This window comes from Lactuca virosa, chromosome 5, assembly GCF_052849685.1.
Source record: "Lactuca virosa cultivar CGN04683 chromosome 5, Lactuca_virosa_CGN04683_v6, whole genome shotgun sequence".
NCBI classification, from domain to species: Eukaryota; Viridiplantae; Streptophyta; class Magnoliopsida; order Asterales; family Asteraceae; genus Lactuca; species Lactuca virosa.
The window spans coordinates 368,802,935-368,820,167 of record NC_136430.1 but is presented as its reverse complement, the minus strand read 5'-3'; the positions used below and the strand labels follow the sequence as shown (position 1 = coordinate 368,820,167).

Sequence of the window (17,233 nt, the reverse complement as noted above, 5' to 3'; positions counted from 1 at the left end):
CCCTATTTGTCAAAAATAATAAATAAAAATAAAAAACCCTACAAAAATACCTATATCACAAATTTTCAGAAATAGTCCCTAGAAAGAACTAAGATTTACAAAAATAGTCTAGAAATACTCCATGTATTTGAGATTTACAAAGCTACAAAAGGTCTTTGGAAGAAATTAAGAATTATAGAAATGGTCATTGTAAGAAATAGTTATAGAAATGGTCATTATACGAACAAGAAATCAAATATCCTCCTATATTTTTTAATTTCTCATATAATCTTTTTACACATTAAGAGGGTGTTTGAGAAATCTTTTAAAATGACTTTTAGAGCTTTTAGCTTTTCCAAAAAGCTAAAAGTTAAAAAAGATGTTTGAGCATTTCAAGAATTTCTTTTAAAACAACTTTTTGGCAAGAACAAAAATAAACTTTTTAAAAATCATGAATTTGTGACTTTTTGCAACTTTTGGGTTTTTAGCTTTTCAAAAGTCAAAAGATGAACCATACACATTTTAAAACTATCTTTTGTAAAAAGCCAAAAAATCAAAAAAGACTTTTGTCAAAAGAACTTTTTAGCATGAAAATCAATCTCTAAGATTGTGACATCTGTCATATTTAATAAATTCTCCCCATTTAATAACAAGAATACATAAATAAACCATACGAAATATTTAAATTGAAATTGCAGACGTGGTCAATGCATAATACCATATCGGAAGAAAAAAAGCGGCCATCAATATTACATAAATGGTCTTGTATAATAGCAACATTAAAAATAGTCGTTATGTAATATTGAAATTATAGAAATGATCCTTGTGTAATGCCGAAATTATAAAAACAATCCATATGTAAGCCAAAATTAAACTCATGGACCATGTATAATAGCAAGGTTATAGAAATGATATACGGTGTGGCTTTTTGTCTAACTTACCACTATCCCATGGTGTGGTGTGTATACCTTTCGGTCATGGTCGAATTGTTGTTTTCAGTGATTGCAATTTCAATATCTTGTAGAACTATAATGATATTGTTTAACTACTTTATTAATGATTAAATGAAAGACCAAATTCATTTTCAATTCAATTGCTAGTTGTTATTCCATATGAAATGCTAGTATAAATCAACCAATGAGAACCTCAGGGCTCAGGCTGATAATCAGGATAAGATTATTGGAATGAAACCTTCATTACTTGAAGCTAAATCTTTCATTTACATAAGTTTATAACTCAATGACGTAATGATCACATGGTTAAAAAAATTGTACCAAAAAACAAACTTATTGAATCTGTGTTTAGGCAACCAAAGCCTCTAAAAATGCGCCAAAGTCCTACCAAAACAGGTGTCCAAAATACGTGCTCATGTGTTATATATACCAAATAATGTGCTTATATAGTTCATATGAAGTAAAACAAGTTTTTAACTAAACATAGTTTATAGATACTACAATTGTGAGGCTGGAAGGACATTTTTCGCGAAGAAGATGTCAAGAACTTGTAAAGTATCTTCAAAAGTATGCAAGTATTCACAGTTGATGAACTGACCATAATATCCCACAACTTCAAGCATATTGATGTGGTCATGGGGATGATTCCACAACTCAACTATGCTTCACTCATTTCTTTAGTGACTTTCTCAGCCCAAGCAAATTTGCTTCCTTAATGTAGGGGTTGTCATCCAGATAAAAACTATTGCAAGAAGATCTAAAAAGTTAGCCAAATCCATGTTTTTTTTCTGAAAAGGGAAATCGGAGAAACCGAAAAGAGGTTAAATACATTTATAGATCTGAAGCTATATGAAACATAAAATATGGTTGCTAACGAGTGGTTTCAAATACAATAAGCATCAATAGAGCAACATCGAAGGAAAAAGAAACTACTAGAACGAAGATGAGAGTATGTTTTGAAGACAAAGGCAAACAAAGGGAGGAAGAGGGTTATATGAGAATAAAGAAAGGTAAAAACTCAGCGAAAAATTTATAATAACAAATTTGATGGTATTTTGACCGTTACACAATGGTCATATTATTGATAGTTTTAGTTTAAATTTAACTACAATAACTATTATGACAACTTTATATTCTAAGAATGATTGTTAGGTAACGGTAAAAAATACATTACAAAAAAAAATACATTACAAAGAGAGCGGACGATTGAATCATAATCGACATAACAAAAGTTAAGAAACTATCAAAGTGTTATGTGATATTTTTTTCTTTTGGTATAGTTTTTTTAAATGAGGAAAAAAATAAAACGAGTGCTCATGTGTAGTTAAATCAAATTGCAAATAAGTAATGGATTAATACAAGCTAAAAATAAGGAAGGTTATGAAAATAAGAAGAAATAGGGTATATGTGACTTTAGGTTCAATACTAAAATCTTAAAAAACTCATTTTAACAGTAACGTCTTAAAAATAACGGAAGACTAAACCTTGAAAAATGATCCGAATAAAATTAATGAAAATACAAGAAATAGGGTAAAAAACCGGTAACATTATTATTTTTTTCATTGTAGATTTTAATCCATCTACTTAAAAATAAGATGATTTTTAAGTAAGATGATTTGACGTTTACACTTCCTGGGGTGAAAAGTAGCATCGAAATTTCAAGACAATATTTTTCCAAAAAGCATGTATTTGATGTAATTTTGAGATTGCTAATGCAAATAGACGTTCAATGTTCCGGTTATCCTCATGATTGAGTGGGGGATTTGTTCAAATTTCCAAAAGCCGGAAGCATAGTTGGTAAGAAAAACTGTTCATCCTCTTATACAGTTTTGCACTTGCATGTCAAATTGGTCGACAATAATGGCAACATCAAGTAAGAAGGTAATGCTAGATTTATATGATCAAATAGAAGCACTTGCTTCAAGATGTATGATCAAATGCACGTAACCCAACCGAAGCTTCATTAACATTTTTCGGGTTTCTTGATGAAAATAAACAGCCTCCACATGTAATGTAATGTTTGGCATACAGAAAAACATAAACATACCACACATCATGACAATAACGTGACAACTTTCAGTCAACATTCTTTTTGATTTGTAAAAGCTTATAGTAGGGAAGGGATCAAACATATTTATTTTATTCATTATTAATTCATACGGATTAAGAAAAAAAAAACAACAGTTGTTCCAACAACATCAGTAGTTCCAAGACTACACCCTACATGCTGCGGCTTATTTAACTCTCAACATACAAAATCCCAAAAAGAATTATAGCTAAGCACCACAAATGGACAAACCAGTAACCAGCCTTTTGAAGTTTGAATAATAAAAAAATCAAACAACTAACAACAATCACATTTCATTCCTTTCTTTCTTCCTTCATGCAGCAGCAGCACTAAGAAACAAACAACCTCTTTGATCTTGAGAGATGAAAATTGGCACTTGCTCGGTTTCATCTTCAAAATAATCAAATCACGTCTTCTTTCTTTGTTTGTTTACCGGGTTTCATCCTCAAGGTTGCGGAAACCAGCAGTAAGATCTTCATTTAGCTTCTTAAATTTCCCAATAAGAACATCCTCCCCTTCAGCCGGGTCCTCAAACTTCTGAGACCTGTTTTGTTAATTATAAATATAAACACATTATTTTTTAGACCAATTCAATTTTAATTTTTACTGGAGGAGAGAAGCGTAATTTCACTTACACTAAGCGGTAAAATAGATCACCTAACCGATGCTTGATGAGTGTGTAAGTGATCTTCTGCCCATCCATACCAGCTCCTCGCTCCACTGACTGTTTAATAAAAACATATATCATTATTCATTTTTTTTAAATGAACTAAAATCAAAATAAGAGAATAGATGAGCCCACCTGATTGGCTAAATTGTAGAAATGGATAATGTTGCGCATCATCCATACAGACTTGTAGAAGGGGCAGAACTTATCATATCTGTCACATCACCACAATACAAACTTTCAAAACCATATATATAATATATATGTGTGTACATTGGTCAAACAAATTTGGTGGTGTTTGGTTAGTATGATGGAATCATGGACCGAAAGGTTCATTCCATTACCTTGCTTACTCCATTCCATCCAACCAAACAGACACTCAAACACTTGGTGCAAAAAAAAAAAAAAAAAAAAAAAAAATTAGCTAAGTACTTACGGTGTGAATGCATTTTGAGCAAGATAGTCCTCCCTCAAAAGTTTTGCAGTCTCTAAAGTAATCTTATCAGTTTCAGCCAAGGCATCTTTCCCCACCAACTGAAACAACAACCACCACCATGTTATCCCTCCCCCTTACCAATATATATAAATATAAATTCTCATTTAGTATTTATGATTCCAGATACAAAAAGCAACAAACCTGGACAATTTCATTGAGATCATCTTCTCTCTGAAGCACCTCACGAGCCTTTGTCCTAATGTTAATGAAATCCGAATCGAACTTCTCATAGTATGATTCTAGAGCCTGAACAACCAATCATTTTTCAGTAATCAGTATATAAAAAAAGTGACAGCTTAATTCATTTAATTTCAACACTTACAGTTGAGTACTTGGAGTAGGAGATAAGCCAGTTGACGGAAGGAAAATGTTTCCTCTGGGCAAGCTTCTTATCTAGACCCCAGAAAACCTGACAAGAAAAAAAATGCAAAAACTTATGACTATGAATTCAATGAGCAAACAAAATTTAAAAAAATAAAAATAAAATACCTGAACAATACTGAGGGTAGCGGATGTAACAGGGTCAGAGAAATCTCCTCCAGGAGGTGATACAGCACCAACAATTGTAACACTACCATCACGTTCTGGTCCACCTAGACATTTTACTTTACCAGCACGTTCATAAAAGGATGCCAACCGAGCAGCCAGGTAAGCAGGGTAACCACTATCAGCAGGCATTTCAGCCTGAATAAAACAAAAATTAATTCCATCATTTTTTTAATCAAAATTATTATTAATGTAGATGAGTAGTTTAAAAGCAAGCATACCAGTCGACCAGAAATTTCACGCAATGCTTCTGCCCAACGTGAGGTAGAGTCTGCCATCATACTTACATTGTATCCCATGTCTCTGAAGTATTCAGCTATGGTAATTCCTGAAAGTAACATTAAAAGGTAAATTAAATTACGATTTACTACATCCTGAAAGACTAGGAATAAATATACACCTGTATAGATTGAAGCTTCACGAGCAGCCACAGGCATGTTAGAAGTGTTGGCAACAAGTGTAGTACGTTTCATCACAGATTCTTCACGCCCATCAGGTAGTGTCATAGTCAATTGAGGGAAATCCATCAGGACCTGACCAGTTATTTACACCATCAAAAACAATATCAACAACAGAAACAAAAATTTTAAAAAATAAAGAATTAATTATATTCAGTGGGAGTGGAATGTGTACTTCTGCCATTTCATTTCCTCTTTCCCCGCAACCAACATAAACAACAGTATCTGAATTTGAGTACTGCAAGATGAAGGGTAAACAGTGAATATAATAAATAAATAAAATATTGGAATTTAACTATTTAAATTTAATGTTGAAAATACCTTGGAGAGAGCTTGACTAATAACTGTTTTCCCACAGCCGAATGCACCAGGAATGGCACATGTCCCACCAAGAACCGAGGGGAAAAGGGCATCAAGAACACGCTAATACATACAACATATGATTAGATACTGATCAAGGGGCATAATGGTCAATGATGAAAAGGGAAAATAAACATAATTTAGTGAAGGATACCTGCCCAGTAAGAAGAGGAGTATCAGCAGCAAGTTTTGATGCAACAGGGCGAGGTGTACGTACAGGCCAAGTCTGCAAATAAGAATTTGATAAAAATAAGAAATCCATTGTGAAACTATGTTAATCAATCATTGTCTTAGGAAAAGAGATGTAAAAACCTGAAGCATGGTGAATTTCTTTTTGACACCTTGAAATTCAAGTTCCAAGACAGTGTCCTGAACAAAAAAGAAATAATTAATACTAGTAATATAATAAGACATATCATCTTTATTAAGATGGCAAAAGGGGTTTAGACAAAAACCTTCAATGAGTATTGACCAGGTGGTGCAATATATGTCACTTTTCCCATGGCATCAGGAGGTAGACCAATGCGATGTTCCACTAAACTGTTCTCAAACACAGTCTGCATAAAGACAAGAAGATAAATTAACACCTTACGACAATTAATCTTATTCTGGATATAAATCAAACAAGAAAAAACTTTTTAATTTTAGAAATAATGGGGATGTTAAGACTTACAGCATATAGATCTCCACCAGTTACAGAATCTCCCTCGCCTGACATCAAAACACATATCGGAATTCATAAATATCTATCACACGAAAAAGTTTAACTGCTGAAAGAGGGATAATGCAAAATCACCTATTTTTTTAGGCTGGAACTCCCAAAGTATATCCTTGTCAAGAGCTGGAACAGACACACCACGAGGAATGTAGACATCACCTGATATTCTTGCAATAGTCTTCAGAGGCCTCTGAATCATGGGTTTACAAATACAGAAAATTACAGTTTGCAGTTAGTAACTCTCAGAAAATAACAATAAAGTTGAAACAAAATTAAAAGGAAAGAGAAGAGAAGCTTGCCAACCTGGATACCATCAAATATATTCCCTAAGATTCCAGGGCCCAACTCCACGGATAGAGGCTGAAAGTTAAAGTTAAAGTTACTGTATATATGGTTCAAATTATAACTATCTTAAAGGGAGTGATGATCTAAAATGTGTACCTTGTGTGTCCGAAGAACAGGATCATTAACTGTAAGTCCGGCTGTTTCTTCGTACACTGAAATACAAGGAATAATTTTTCTCAATATTGTGAAACAAAAGATACAGGATAGTGTCATTAAAGGATATAAGAAACTTAAATAAATACCTTGAATTGTAGCAGAATCGCCTTCCAAACGGATAATCTCACCAATAAGGTTGTCATGTCCAACACGGACAAGTTCATACATAGCAGCCCCTGCCATTCCATCTGCAATGACGACTGGTCCTGAAACCTGTCACATACAATCGAGCATAACTGAGTATTAACTCTTGTAGATGACTAAAGCCCTAACTAATAAGTCAAATCTTGAATTCTTGATCTACCCAAAAAAAATTGTTTGTTCTCTCCAATGAATAATATATTGATACAAAAACACATATCATATGATTAAAGGATCAGACAGCTTTGATGACTCAAGCACTTAACATTTTAATCATTGAGCACCATGGATAGCATGCTGCTAAAGATCTTAATACTTTACAAAAACATGTCGTGAATGCCCATACATACACCTATGTTGAAAATCTAAATCAAACAAAACTGCATTTTCTAATTTAAAATTTGTGTTAAGAAATTAAAAATAAAATAAAATAAAATCTTGAGTGAGCATCTGAGTGATGCATGACTTTTCGGAAGAAATATAGTTTAATCATAAATCATCAATATGATGTGAAAGAGAGACAATAAGAAGCTAAAAGAAATTGACTATTTAGAAAGTTTCGAGTGCAGGGGATGTCCGTGATCCCAAACAGGTAAATTGGACAACTTGGAACAGGATTGATTTTGAGGCATATGTACCCGAAGTCGATTCTATTATCATTCATAAACTCATTTGCATAGAGGTTTGTAAAATTTGACTGTATGATAACTGTACATAGAGTCAGTGGTACTCATTTCATAATTATTGTCATTTTGGGTAAGCCTCTAGAGCAATTTATCTTTGGGCTACTCAAATTGATTGAAAAAGGAAATACTTTTATAGATCGAAAATTTAAACATAAATCACAATACATAAAAGACCAGGGTTCCAAATTGACATGCTAAGTGGATTAGCAAAGAATTTCAAAGCATTGGTCCTTCGCAAAGCGTGAACCACTGGATCGTTAAATCATGTCAGACCTGTACATACAATATCAAAATCTAGATGGCATCTGATTGTAATACTTTGAAGTTTGGAACAAATGAATAAGGAAAAAAATCCAATCAGAATTCAAAATCAATGAAGCGCAGTGAGTGATTGTTGATGGTAGTATCAAGATGGATCCGAGGCGATCAATATCAAAAAACCGAAGAAAGTCAATCCGATCGAACGGAATGTTAATGAACCATGGAGTTGAATAGCAGGAGAAGAGTGAAAGATGTAGATCGGAAGGCTCACCTTGCGCACGTAACCACACTCGCTTTCCTTCTCGGAATCCTCAAAGGTGGTCAATCGAGCACCATAAGCAGACGGCATATTGAGATCGGGAGCTAGGGTTCGAATACGATTAGCGCTTCACAGATGCTACCAAGGGGAAGACGTGTAGGCAATACTATGGACAAGAAGGTGAATAATGGCGATGTGGTGGGGATCATATCAATATGTCTTCATCCTTGTGCTGTAAATCGGCCTTTGGAGTTTGGAGAGGTACTAATCGTATGCTACGCATTCAGATATGTACCAGATCTTTGCCCAGTAATACATCGCCACGTAGGCCACATCTCACGAGCTAACCGCTGGATCATTTGACTCTTCTTTTGGAATAAGATGGTTACCTTTTCCGTTCCTTTTAGATCAAACGTATGAACTTTCAAACATATTGAAACTATGGTCCTTTTTTTTGTTATTTGACATTTTTATTTTAAGTAACCAATGCGGTAATGGTCCAAAAAAAGGGATTTGATTTCACTTTAATGCAACATTTTGTTGCAAATGGCTTCGGAACTAAATTTTGCATAATGATAATGAATTTTGGTCTATCTAAACATTTTGCTTTTAAAACTTTTTTTTTTCATATCTTGTCATTGAATTTGTTTGTGATGCTTAAAAAATATCATTATGATCGGCTATTGTAGGTTTAGCCGGCCAAACATTAATTTTTCGGCGATATGTATTGGGTTTATTATAGGGTTTTATCCCATGAGTGAAAGACATTTTCAGCTATCACATAGTTTACTTAATGTCAACTCTATTTTATTAGTGAGATATATTTTCAACTATCACATACGAAAAAAGAATGAAAACAAGGGTTAGCTTCATTTTCGGTTTTGAAGAGGCTTCAATGTTTGATCATCTTTCAAAGATGCATGGGTCCGTTTGACTTGATTTTTTGACAACTTCACAACATCTAGGAGAGTGTTTCCATCGGTTGGTTCGCGTTTATTTGTCCCAAAGCCTTGGGAATCGCAACTTCTGTTTGTTGCTGCAGCAGTCGCTGTTTTTGGTGATCCTTCATTTCCCTTTGTTATTTGAAAGATCTAATATGATCAAGAGTTATATTATAATGATATTGTTAAGTAACATATGATCTTAGGGGTCACACTAACAACTTGATACAATTGATTATTTATTAGAAATTGATTTTAATAAAGACTCATAAACTCTTATAATAAATTGGGAAAATATTTATTTCATTGAAATAATTATTTTACAATACAAGTAACACATTATTTCATAAGGTATAAGTAATGCAGGACCTTTTCGGGGTCAGGGGTCCCATTGTTAGCCGACGCTGGGTGTCGGACATAGAGAACGCCCAGCGTACGAGTTCTTGCCCTAATGCGGCAAAGGTGGGTTTTGCTTCATGTATGTTGAGAGATAGAGTCCGAGATTGGTGGGGAGAGATGACTAGTCAGGTGGAAGCAGTCGGTGTGCTTGAGATGACATGGGCCGAGTTTGTCAGGCGATTTGATCTGGAGTTTGCACCAACTATTGAGGTGCAGCGATTGGTGAGGGAGTTTCAGGAACTCCAGCAGACCACCGAGACTGTGGTGGAGATCACCGCCAAGTTTCGGGAACGAGCATTGTTGATCCCACAGTATGCTACAGATGAGGATATGAGGAGGACGAGGTATCATTCCATGTTGAGGGATGATATCCGGGAGTTTGTGAGCTTCACAGGGTGCAAAACCCTGAAGGAGATGGTGGAGAAGGCCCGTGAGTGGGAGATGGAGTTGGACTTCCGCAACAAGCTGAAGCCTGAGCAGGCACAGACAGCAGTAAGTCAGGCTAAAAAGCCTAAGACCTTGGATTCATCCAGTAGGGGCTAACAGGGCTGTGGCCGGTGTGCCAAGTGTGGGAGATCTCATGGTGGGGTCTGTCGGGGGACGGGCCCGGTGTGTTATATGTGTGGTTAGCCAAGCCTCGTGAGCAGGGATTACCCCAAGAAGGGCTTGATTTGTTTCCACTGCAACCAGACTAGCCATAAAAAGGTCGATTGTCCGAGGTTGCAGGGATGGAGAGGAGCAGTGGCGGCGCCTGCGCCCACCACGATGAGGATTACTGATGGCTGGCCTGCTAAGGCGGATGCTCCTGCGGTGAAGAGCCGTGCATTTTAGTTGACCACCGAGGAAGCTGGGGCAGCGCCTGACGTTGTGGTTGGCACGTATTTTATCTAACTGCTCTAAATTTATTGCATTGCTTATGTGTATATTGTGCTTATGTATAGGGACCTTTTGGTCAATAGTATGTCGGCTCACGTTTTATTCGATTCGGGAGCTACCCGATCGTTTGTGTCTCTTGCACTTAGCAAGAAGTTTCGAGATGCGCCAAGAACTTTGGATTCCCCGCTTGAGGTGGAGATTACGGATGATTGCACTATGAGTGTTGTGAGGGTGTATCAGGATTGTGTCCTGAATGTGCTTGGAGAAAGGTTTCGTGTTGATCTAGTCTCAATACCGTTGTGAGGTCTGAAGGTGATTGTCGGGATGGGCTGGTCGGGGGCCAATGGGGCCATGGTCGATTACGAGCGCCGGTTTGTGAAGGTTCGAACCCCAAGTGGGGGAGAACTGGTTATTTATGGAGAGAGCGCCTCGTAGGGGCCAGCCCTCTGTTCAGCTGCGAGGGCTAGGAGGTTTTTGCAGCAGGGTTGTACGAGATTTCTGGCATATATCTCGGATACGAGGGTTGAGACCACGACGGATTTGGGCAGTGTACCTGTGGTACAAGAGTTTCGGGATGTCTTACCCGAGGAGTTACCTGGAGTGCCTTCGGAGAGGCAGGTGGAGTTTCGCATCGATTTAGTGTTGGGTGTCGCTCCGATAGCAAATGCGTCGTACCGGCTTGCTCCGCCCGAGATGTAGGAGCTATCTACACAGCTTCGGGAGCTGCTAGACCGAGGGTTTATCCTTCCGAGCAGTTCCCTGTAGGGAGCTCTAATCCTGTTCGTGAAAAAGAAGGACGGGTCCCACAGGATGTGCATTGATTACCGAGAGCTGAACAAACTAACGGTGAAAAACCGTTACCCGCTACCGAGGATCAACGATTTGTTCGATCAGCTGCAGGGTGCATCTTGGTTTTCCAAGATTGATCTTCGGTCGAGATACTATCAGATGAGGATTTGGGATGAGGATATACCAACGACAGCTTTCAGGACCCGGTATGGGCACTATGAGTTTGTAGTGATGTCATTTGGGCTCACCAATGCCCCAGCAGCGTTCATGGATCTCATTAACAGAGTGTGTAGACCGATGTTGGATCGGTCGGTGATCATTTTTATTGATGATATCCTAGTCTATTCTAAGACCAAGGAGCAGCATGAACAGCATCTGAGGGAGGTATTGGAGACATTGAGAACGGAAAGGTTGTATGCCAAGTTCTCAAAGTGTGATTTCTGGCTGCATGAGGTGCAGTTTTTGGGGCACATCATCAACCAGGAGGGCATTTCGGTTGATCCAGCCAAGGTTGAGGCGGTGATGCGGTGGGAAGTAATGAAGAACGCATCCGAGATCCGTAGCTTCTTGGGTTTAGCGGGCTATTATCAGAGATTCATCCAAGATTTCTCCAATATTGTTGCGCCTTTGACCCGCTTGACCAAGAAGAATGTGACATTTCGATGGGGCACGGATCGGCAGTTGGCTTTTGAGAACCTGAGACAGAGGTTATGTGAGGCTCCGATTCTAGTACCACATGAGGGGTTGGATGACTTGGTAGTGTACTGTGATGCATCGATCTCAGGGTTAGGCACGGTGCTGATGCAGAGGGGGCATGTGATCGCTTACGCCTCGAGGCAGTTGAAGCCTCATGAGGCGAATTACCCCACTCACGACCTGGAATTGGGGGCAGTGGTGTTTGCCCTCAAGATTTGGAGGCACTACTTGTATGGAGTACAGTGCACTATTTATACTGATCATAAGAGTTTAAAGTATTTGATGGATCAGCAGAACCTCAACATCCGGCAGAGTTGGTGGTTGGACGTGCTGAAAGATTATGATTGTGAGATATTATACCACCCAGGGAAGGCCAACGTGGTGGCCGATGCTTTGAGCCGCAAGACGGCGGAAGTACCTGAAACCAAAACTGAAAACTGTAAGCACGAAGCTTAGTGAGTCTCCCCAACTACCACATACCATACACATAATCACATAATAACATACATTGGGCCTTGACCGCTACATCGGGCCCCGCCCAGCATCGGACCGAAGTCTGGCATCGGCCCCGCCGGCATCGGACCTAAGTCCGGTATACATATATAATATCAAAAAGCATATAACAAAAACACATAACGTAAACATATAAACATTCCTCGGGCTTGCCTCGACATCAGACCGAATCCCGGTACACATAAACAAACACATGCAAGAATCACGGAGACATCAAGCATACAAACATTCCTCGGGCTTGCCCTGGTTTCAGACCGAGGTCCAGAAACATATAGACTACATCGGGATAACCCCGACATTGCTAACATACATAAACGGGTTGGTCTTGGTGCCTTAGACCCGTTCCTACTGGAAGAGGACTCACTTCTCAAGCTGGCTGCTGAAATCTCGAGTGAGGAATCTCTAATGGTTGCTCCCACGACTCCCTGGCTATCATTATCCCATTAATCACTTAGTCAAAAACTGAGAATCCTTCTAAGGGTAAAATGACTATTTTACCCCTGGTCAAAGTCAACATTCTGGTCAAAGTCAACAATTTGGGTTGACCCAACTCGCCGAGTTGCTCCATCAACTCTCCGAGTCCTAGAATCCTGAAATCATGATCTAACTCGTCGAGTCACCCCCTGACTCGCCGAGTTCCCTGGCTACTCATAGTCGCGATTTAGCGAATCAACTCGTCGAGTCCCTTCACCGACTCGTCGAGTTCTATCTTAAGCTAAAACGGGACAACACGACCCAACTCGTCGAGTTCCTCTATGGACTCGACGAGTTCCTCTGTCTGTTTAGCCATCTTAACAGATTAAGCCTCTGCTTTCCAAATCTAAAGTCCATACTTCATCTACATATTGGAAATGCCCTTTTAAGGGTAAAGTTTCCAACTTTACCCGTTGATAATCCTTCTTAATGGGTTTAGCTTAAACCCTAGTTCTTTTAGGACATAGATCTTTGTCCAAAAGCTTTATTACTCCAACCCAAAGCATGAAAACTGAGATCTAGGTTCTAGACACCAAAAGAATACGTAATGTCTCAGACTTTCCTTCCATGCATGGCCTTTTGGGCTTAAAGAGGCCAAACCATCACCTTAGAGCTTGCATGGGGGCTTAAATGGCATAAAGTTTGAACCTTTATGCCTTAACAACCCTTAATGATCCCAGATCTGAAAGGATCCTTGCTTGGGACGTCCATATCCCAAGGGTCAAGCTTCTTGAACCAAAACCCTCAAAAAGTGGAAATAAGGAGATCTAATGAACTAATAGACAAGTTAGAGACTTGATTACCAGAAAGTGAAGGGAATGAGATGTTGCTTCCGGATCTACAATCTTCTATTGGAGTCCTCTAGCTTCTTCTTCTTCTACAAGCTTCAAATCACACAAGATCACTCAAAAATGGCTCACACACTCACACAATGCTCTAGGGTTTCATGGATTAGGGTTTGGGACTTGGAGGCTGGGAATGAGGCCAAAACGTGGGGATTAAGATGCTTAAATAGGGTGCAAACCCCCGAAATTAGGGTTTCACTCTAGCAGACCTACTCGTCGGGTCGAGGGCTCTCGACTCGTCGAGTAGATAGCTTAAAACCCCGCGTCCAAATCTCGTTTCTACTCGACGAGTCTGGGGCTCCCAACTCGTCGAGAAGCTCTAATAAAATGAATATATTATAAGTAAATGCGTACCAGAAACTAGGCGTTACATTACGGGGCTGCGTTATTGACTTCGGTGGGAGTTGGGACTCCTACTTACCCCTTGCAGAGTTCTCCTACAACAACAACTTCCATTCCAGTATTGGTGCTCCACCTTTTGAGCTGTTGTATGGACGGAGATGTCGTACCCTCGTCTATTGGGGCAAGGTTGGTCACACGGTGATGGGTCGAACCGAGGTAGTCCTGCAGACTATCGAGATGATACAGCAGATCAGGCAGCAGTTGCAGACTGCTCAGAGCCGGCAGAAGAGCTACGCCGACCGACGTCGATCTGAGTTGGAGTTTCAGGTCGGTGACATGGTGTTACTAAAGGTCTCACCCTGGAAGGGTGTGATACGTTTCAGGAAGAGGGGAAAGTTGGGTCCCAATACATCGGGCCATTCAGGATTATTGCCAGGGTTGGCAAGGTGGCGTATAGACTGGATCTCCCAGAGGAGCTCAGTTAGATTCACAACACTTTCCACGTTTCACAGTTGCAGAAGTGCATATTAGACGAGGATGTAGTCGTGTCGTTAGATGACATTCAGGTGGACGGGCACTTGAACTATGTCGAGAGGCCCATAGCTATATTGGAGAGAAGGTGAAGGTCTTGAGGAACAAGGAAGTACCTTTGGTAAAGGTACAGTGGCAGCATCGGAAAGGATCCGAGTGGACTTGGGAGACGGAGGCCGAGACGCGGGAGCATTATCTGGAGTTTTTCACCGTAGCAGACTTCGAGGACGAAGTCTAGTTCAAGTTGGGGAGAATTGTAACATCCCGACTCCTAGGTAGGAAATTTTTGTTGGATTAGTGTCTAAGTTCATAACTATATTTGATATGTACTTGACCCGGTTGTAGCATGGTCCTTTTGGGTTGCCTTCACCAAAGCAACTTGGATGGATGATTAATGGAGATAGAGGATATTATGGTTTATTAATATATTATAAGAATAATATATTAAAAGAGAAATCATATTGTTTAGTTAATATTGGTCAAGAATTAATTAAGAATTAATTTTGTGGCTAAAAGAGATTAATTAAATAAAGGGGACTGGTATTGCCAATTATAAGATAATTGGATTTGGGCTGTAGATCCTTATGGATATAAGGGGGACGAAAATTAGAGTGGAAGCCCACTATGATTTCATTCATGGCCTTATTCCAGAAGGTTCTTTGGACTGCTTAAGGCCTAAGCTATCCAATTAGGGTTTTGACTGAAACCCTAGCAGCACACCTATATAAAGGACCCTAGGGCACCCAAAATCGGCTACCACTTATTCCCAAGAGTCCTAGAGCCGAATTTGGAGCCTCCATTCCCTCTCTTCAAGATCATCTTCTTGCCTTGGTGTTTGTAAGCCATTAGAGGTATTACAATTGTGATACTAAGCTCTTGAAGTTGAAGATTCTTGCCGCCTGTGAAAGGTAATCATCTAAACATGTTTTAGTTGTTATTTTTAGATTTTGTATGCTAGATCTAGGGTCTGTAAGCTTTGGATAAATTTGCATGTACAATAGAGAAACATAGAAACAAAGCTTTAGGGTTTTGCATGCGCACCATAGGATTGTTGTTTTGCTCAAAACCCATCAGTGGTATCAGAGCCTTGCTTGGTTTCTATTGTATTTGATGCTTTGTGTGTTTATTCATTGCTTGAAATCGAAAATTTTGTCTTCTGCCTGACAGACTCGTCGAGTTCCCAGATGAACTCAACGAGTCGGATGAACTCAGCGAGTTCTGTAAGGGACTCGGCGAGTCGGGGCGTCAGACAGAAGGATATTCGGGATTTTGGTTTATTTTGACTTGGGATAATTACCAAAATTGTTTTTAATTAATAAATCTGATTTTTATTGATTCCATGTGATTATCCTTGTCAAAATAAAAGATATATATCATTTAATTAGATAATTATTACCTTATTTGACAAACATTAATTATTTGAATTATTTGATCAATTAGCTTGCATGGAATTGGATTAGGTCAAAATTAGATAATCACCAATTAATTGTTTAATTATATTATTTGAATTTTGATCTAGATAGTTTTGAAAAGTTTCAAAACTTTCTCTCAAGTTTTGGAATTAAAATTTTTTGATTAAAAGTTTAATTTTGAAATAATTAACTTCCAAACCCTAGAATTTTACAAGTTTAAAATTAAAACCTATACTATTATAATATTATAAGAATAATAATTATATATATGTATAAGATACATGCTAGTCTTACCGTTAGTAGGCCTCATTCACGAAGCCGATCTATAAGGGGGGTATAAGGTTGCTGCCTATAAAATGGTAGTTTAATGGGTGTCTACTCTCACCTACCGCTTTCTTGATTGGTGGAGGGTCGTTAGCCGAACCGGTAGGATAGGACAACTAATTCCCCATTAAAAGTATAATGATTAATAAATTAACTAAATGTTTTTATTAAATTCTCAATCTTAGTTACTTTAGGAAAAATGTGAAATTGATGTTATTGCATGAAATCACACTTTGTACCCTTGCCAAGACGTTAGTGGAGCGTGTGTGGTTAACCGACACACTAATTTGTGTCTAGCAAAGGTGGCAAAGGGTGACTCGATGTTTGTCATAGATCAATGGAGCGTGTGTGGCTAACCGGCACATTGATTAGGTGATTGTAACATTGAGGGCACCAAGTACATTTGCATGGTTATTCACACCTTGTTTGTGATCCTCGGTATCCCAGTCACAAACTTGAAGGGCATATTGAGATTTAAACATGCCATTGAAAAGTTCAATGAATCTCAAAAGATCTAGGAGTTTTCAATACATTTAAAACTTAATTTCCTTTCGTTTTTCATGGTGGAAATTAGTGAATCGTCATTCACTTACCTTCAAATTATTTGTTGTTTAGATTACGGCATCCCTCTTCTAAATTGCAAATAATGTTGTTGGATCCTAGCCCTAATTTCTCATTTGGGCGTTTAATTGAGGATTCTTATTTAATCAAACTTTGTCTCTTTTCTTTTTCAGATGTCTAACTCGAACAACAACGCTTCCGGCTCGAACTCTTCCGACTCATTCTCACTCATGAATTTGTGTGGGAGGGTGATCTTCGATGAGACCAATTTTAATGATTGGATCCGCAACATCCGAATGGTTACCCACTACGAGGACAAGGAGTATGTCCTCGACAAGGAGCTGAAGGAGGTGAATATCAACACTGCTACTCCCGAGGAGATCGCTGCCTTTGAGACCCACGAGCGAGATGCTATGAAAGTCCATTGCATCATGCTC

At 38.6% G+C, this 17,233-nt stretch overlaps 1 protein-coding gene across 1 annotated transcript; it reads right to left on the bottom strand.

Annotated features, from left to right (window-relative positions):
* Positions 1-3,053: 3,053 nt before the first annotated feature.
* VHA-A (vacuolar ATP synthase subunit A) lies at positions 3,054-8,350 on the bottom strand. Its single transcript, XM_079053451.1, has 20 exons — positions 8,106-8,350; positions 6,833-6,959; positions 6,687-6,742; positions 6,549-6,605; positions 6,324-6,435; positions 6,201-6,238; positions 5,983-6,084; positions 5,840-5,896; positions 5,682-5,753; positions 5,489-5,590; positions 5,343-5,405; positions 5,110-5,242; positions 4,931-5,037; positions 4,653-4,847; positions 4,486-4,572; positions 4,305-4,409; positions 4,104-4,201; positions 3,803-3,881; positions 3,636-3,724; positions 3,054-3,544 (listed from the first exon to the last, which is right to left on the bottom strand). The coding sequence occupies exons 1-20, from the start codon at positions 8,181-8,183 to the stop codon at positions 3,430-3,432; spliced, it is 1,872 nt and encodes a 623-aa protein (XP_078909577.1). The 5' UTR covers positions 8,184-8,350; the 3' UTR covers positions 3,054-3,429.
* Between the last annotated feature and the right edge of the window lie 8,883 nt (positions 8,351-17,233).

Excerpts from the sequence above, each read along its gene's own strand:
- VHA-A (XM_079053451.1), bottom strand. The coding sequence starts at position 8,183 with ATGCCGTCTGCTTATGGTGCTCGATTGACCACCTTTGAGGATTCCGAG. Across the intron at positions 5,038-5,109 it reads TGAAGCTTCAATCTATACAG|GAATTACCATAGCTGAATAC; the intron begins GTGTATATTTAT and ends TGTTACTTTCAG. Across the intron at positions 4,848-4,930 it reads GTGAAATTTCTGGTCGACTG|GCTGAAATGCCTGCTGATAG; the intron begins GTATGCTTGCTT and ends TGTTTTATTCAG.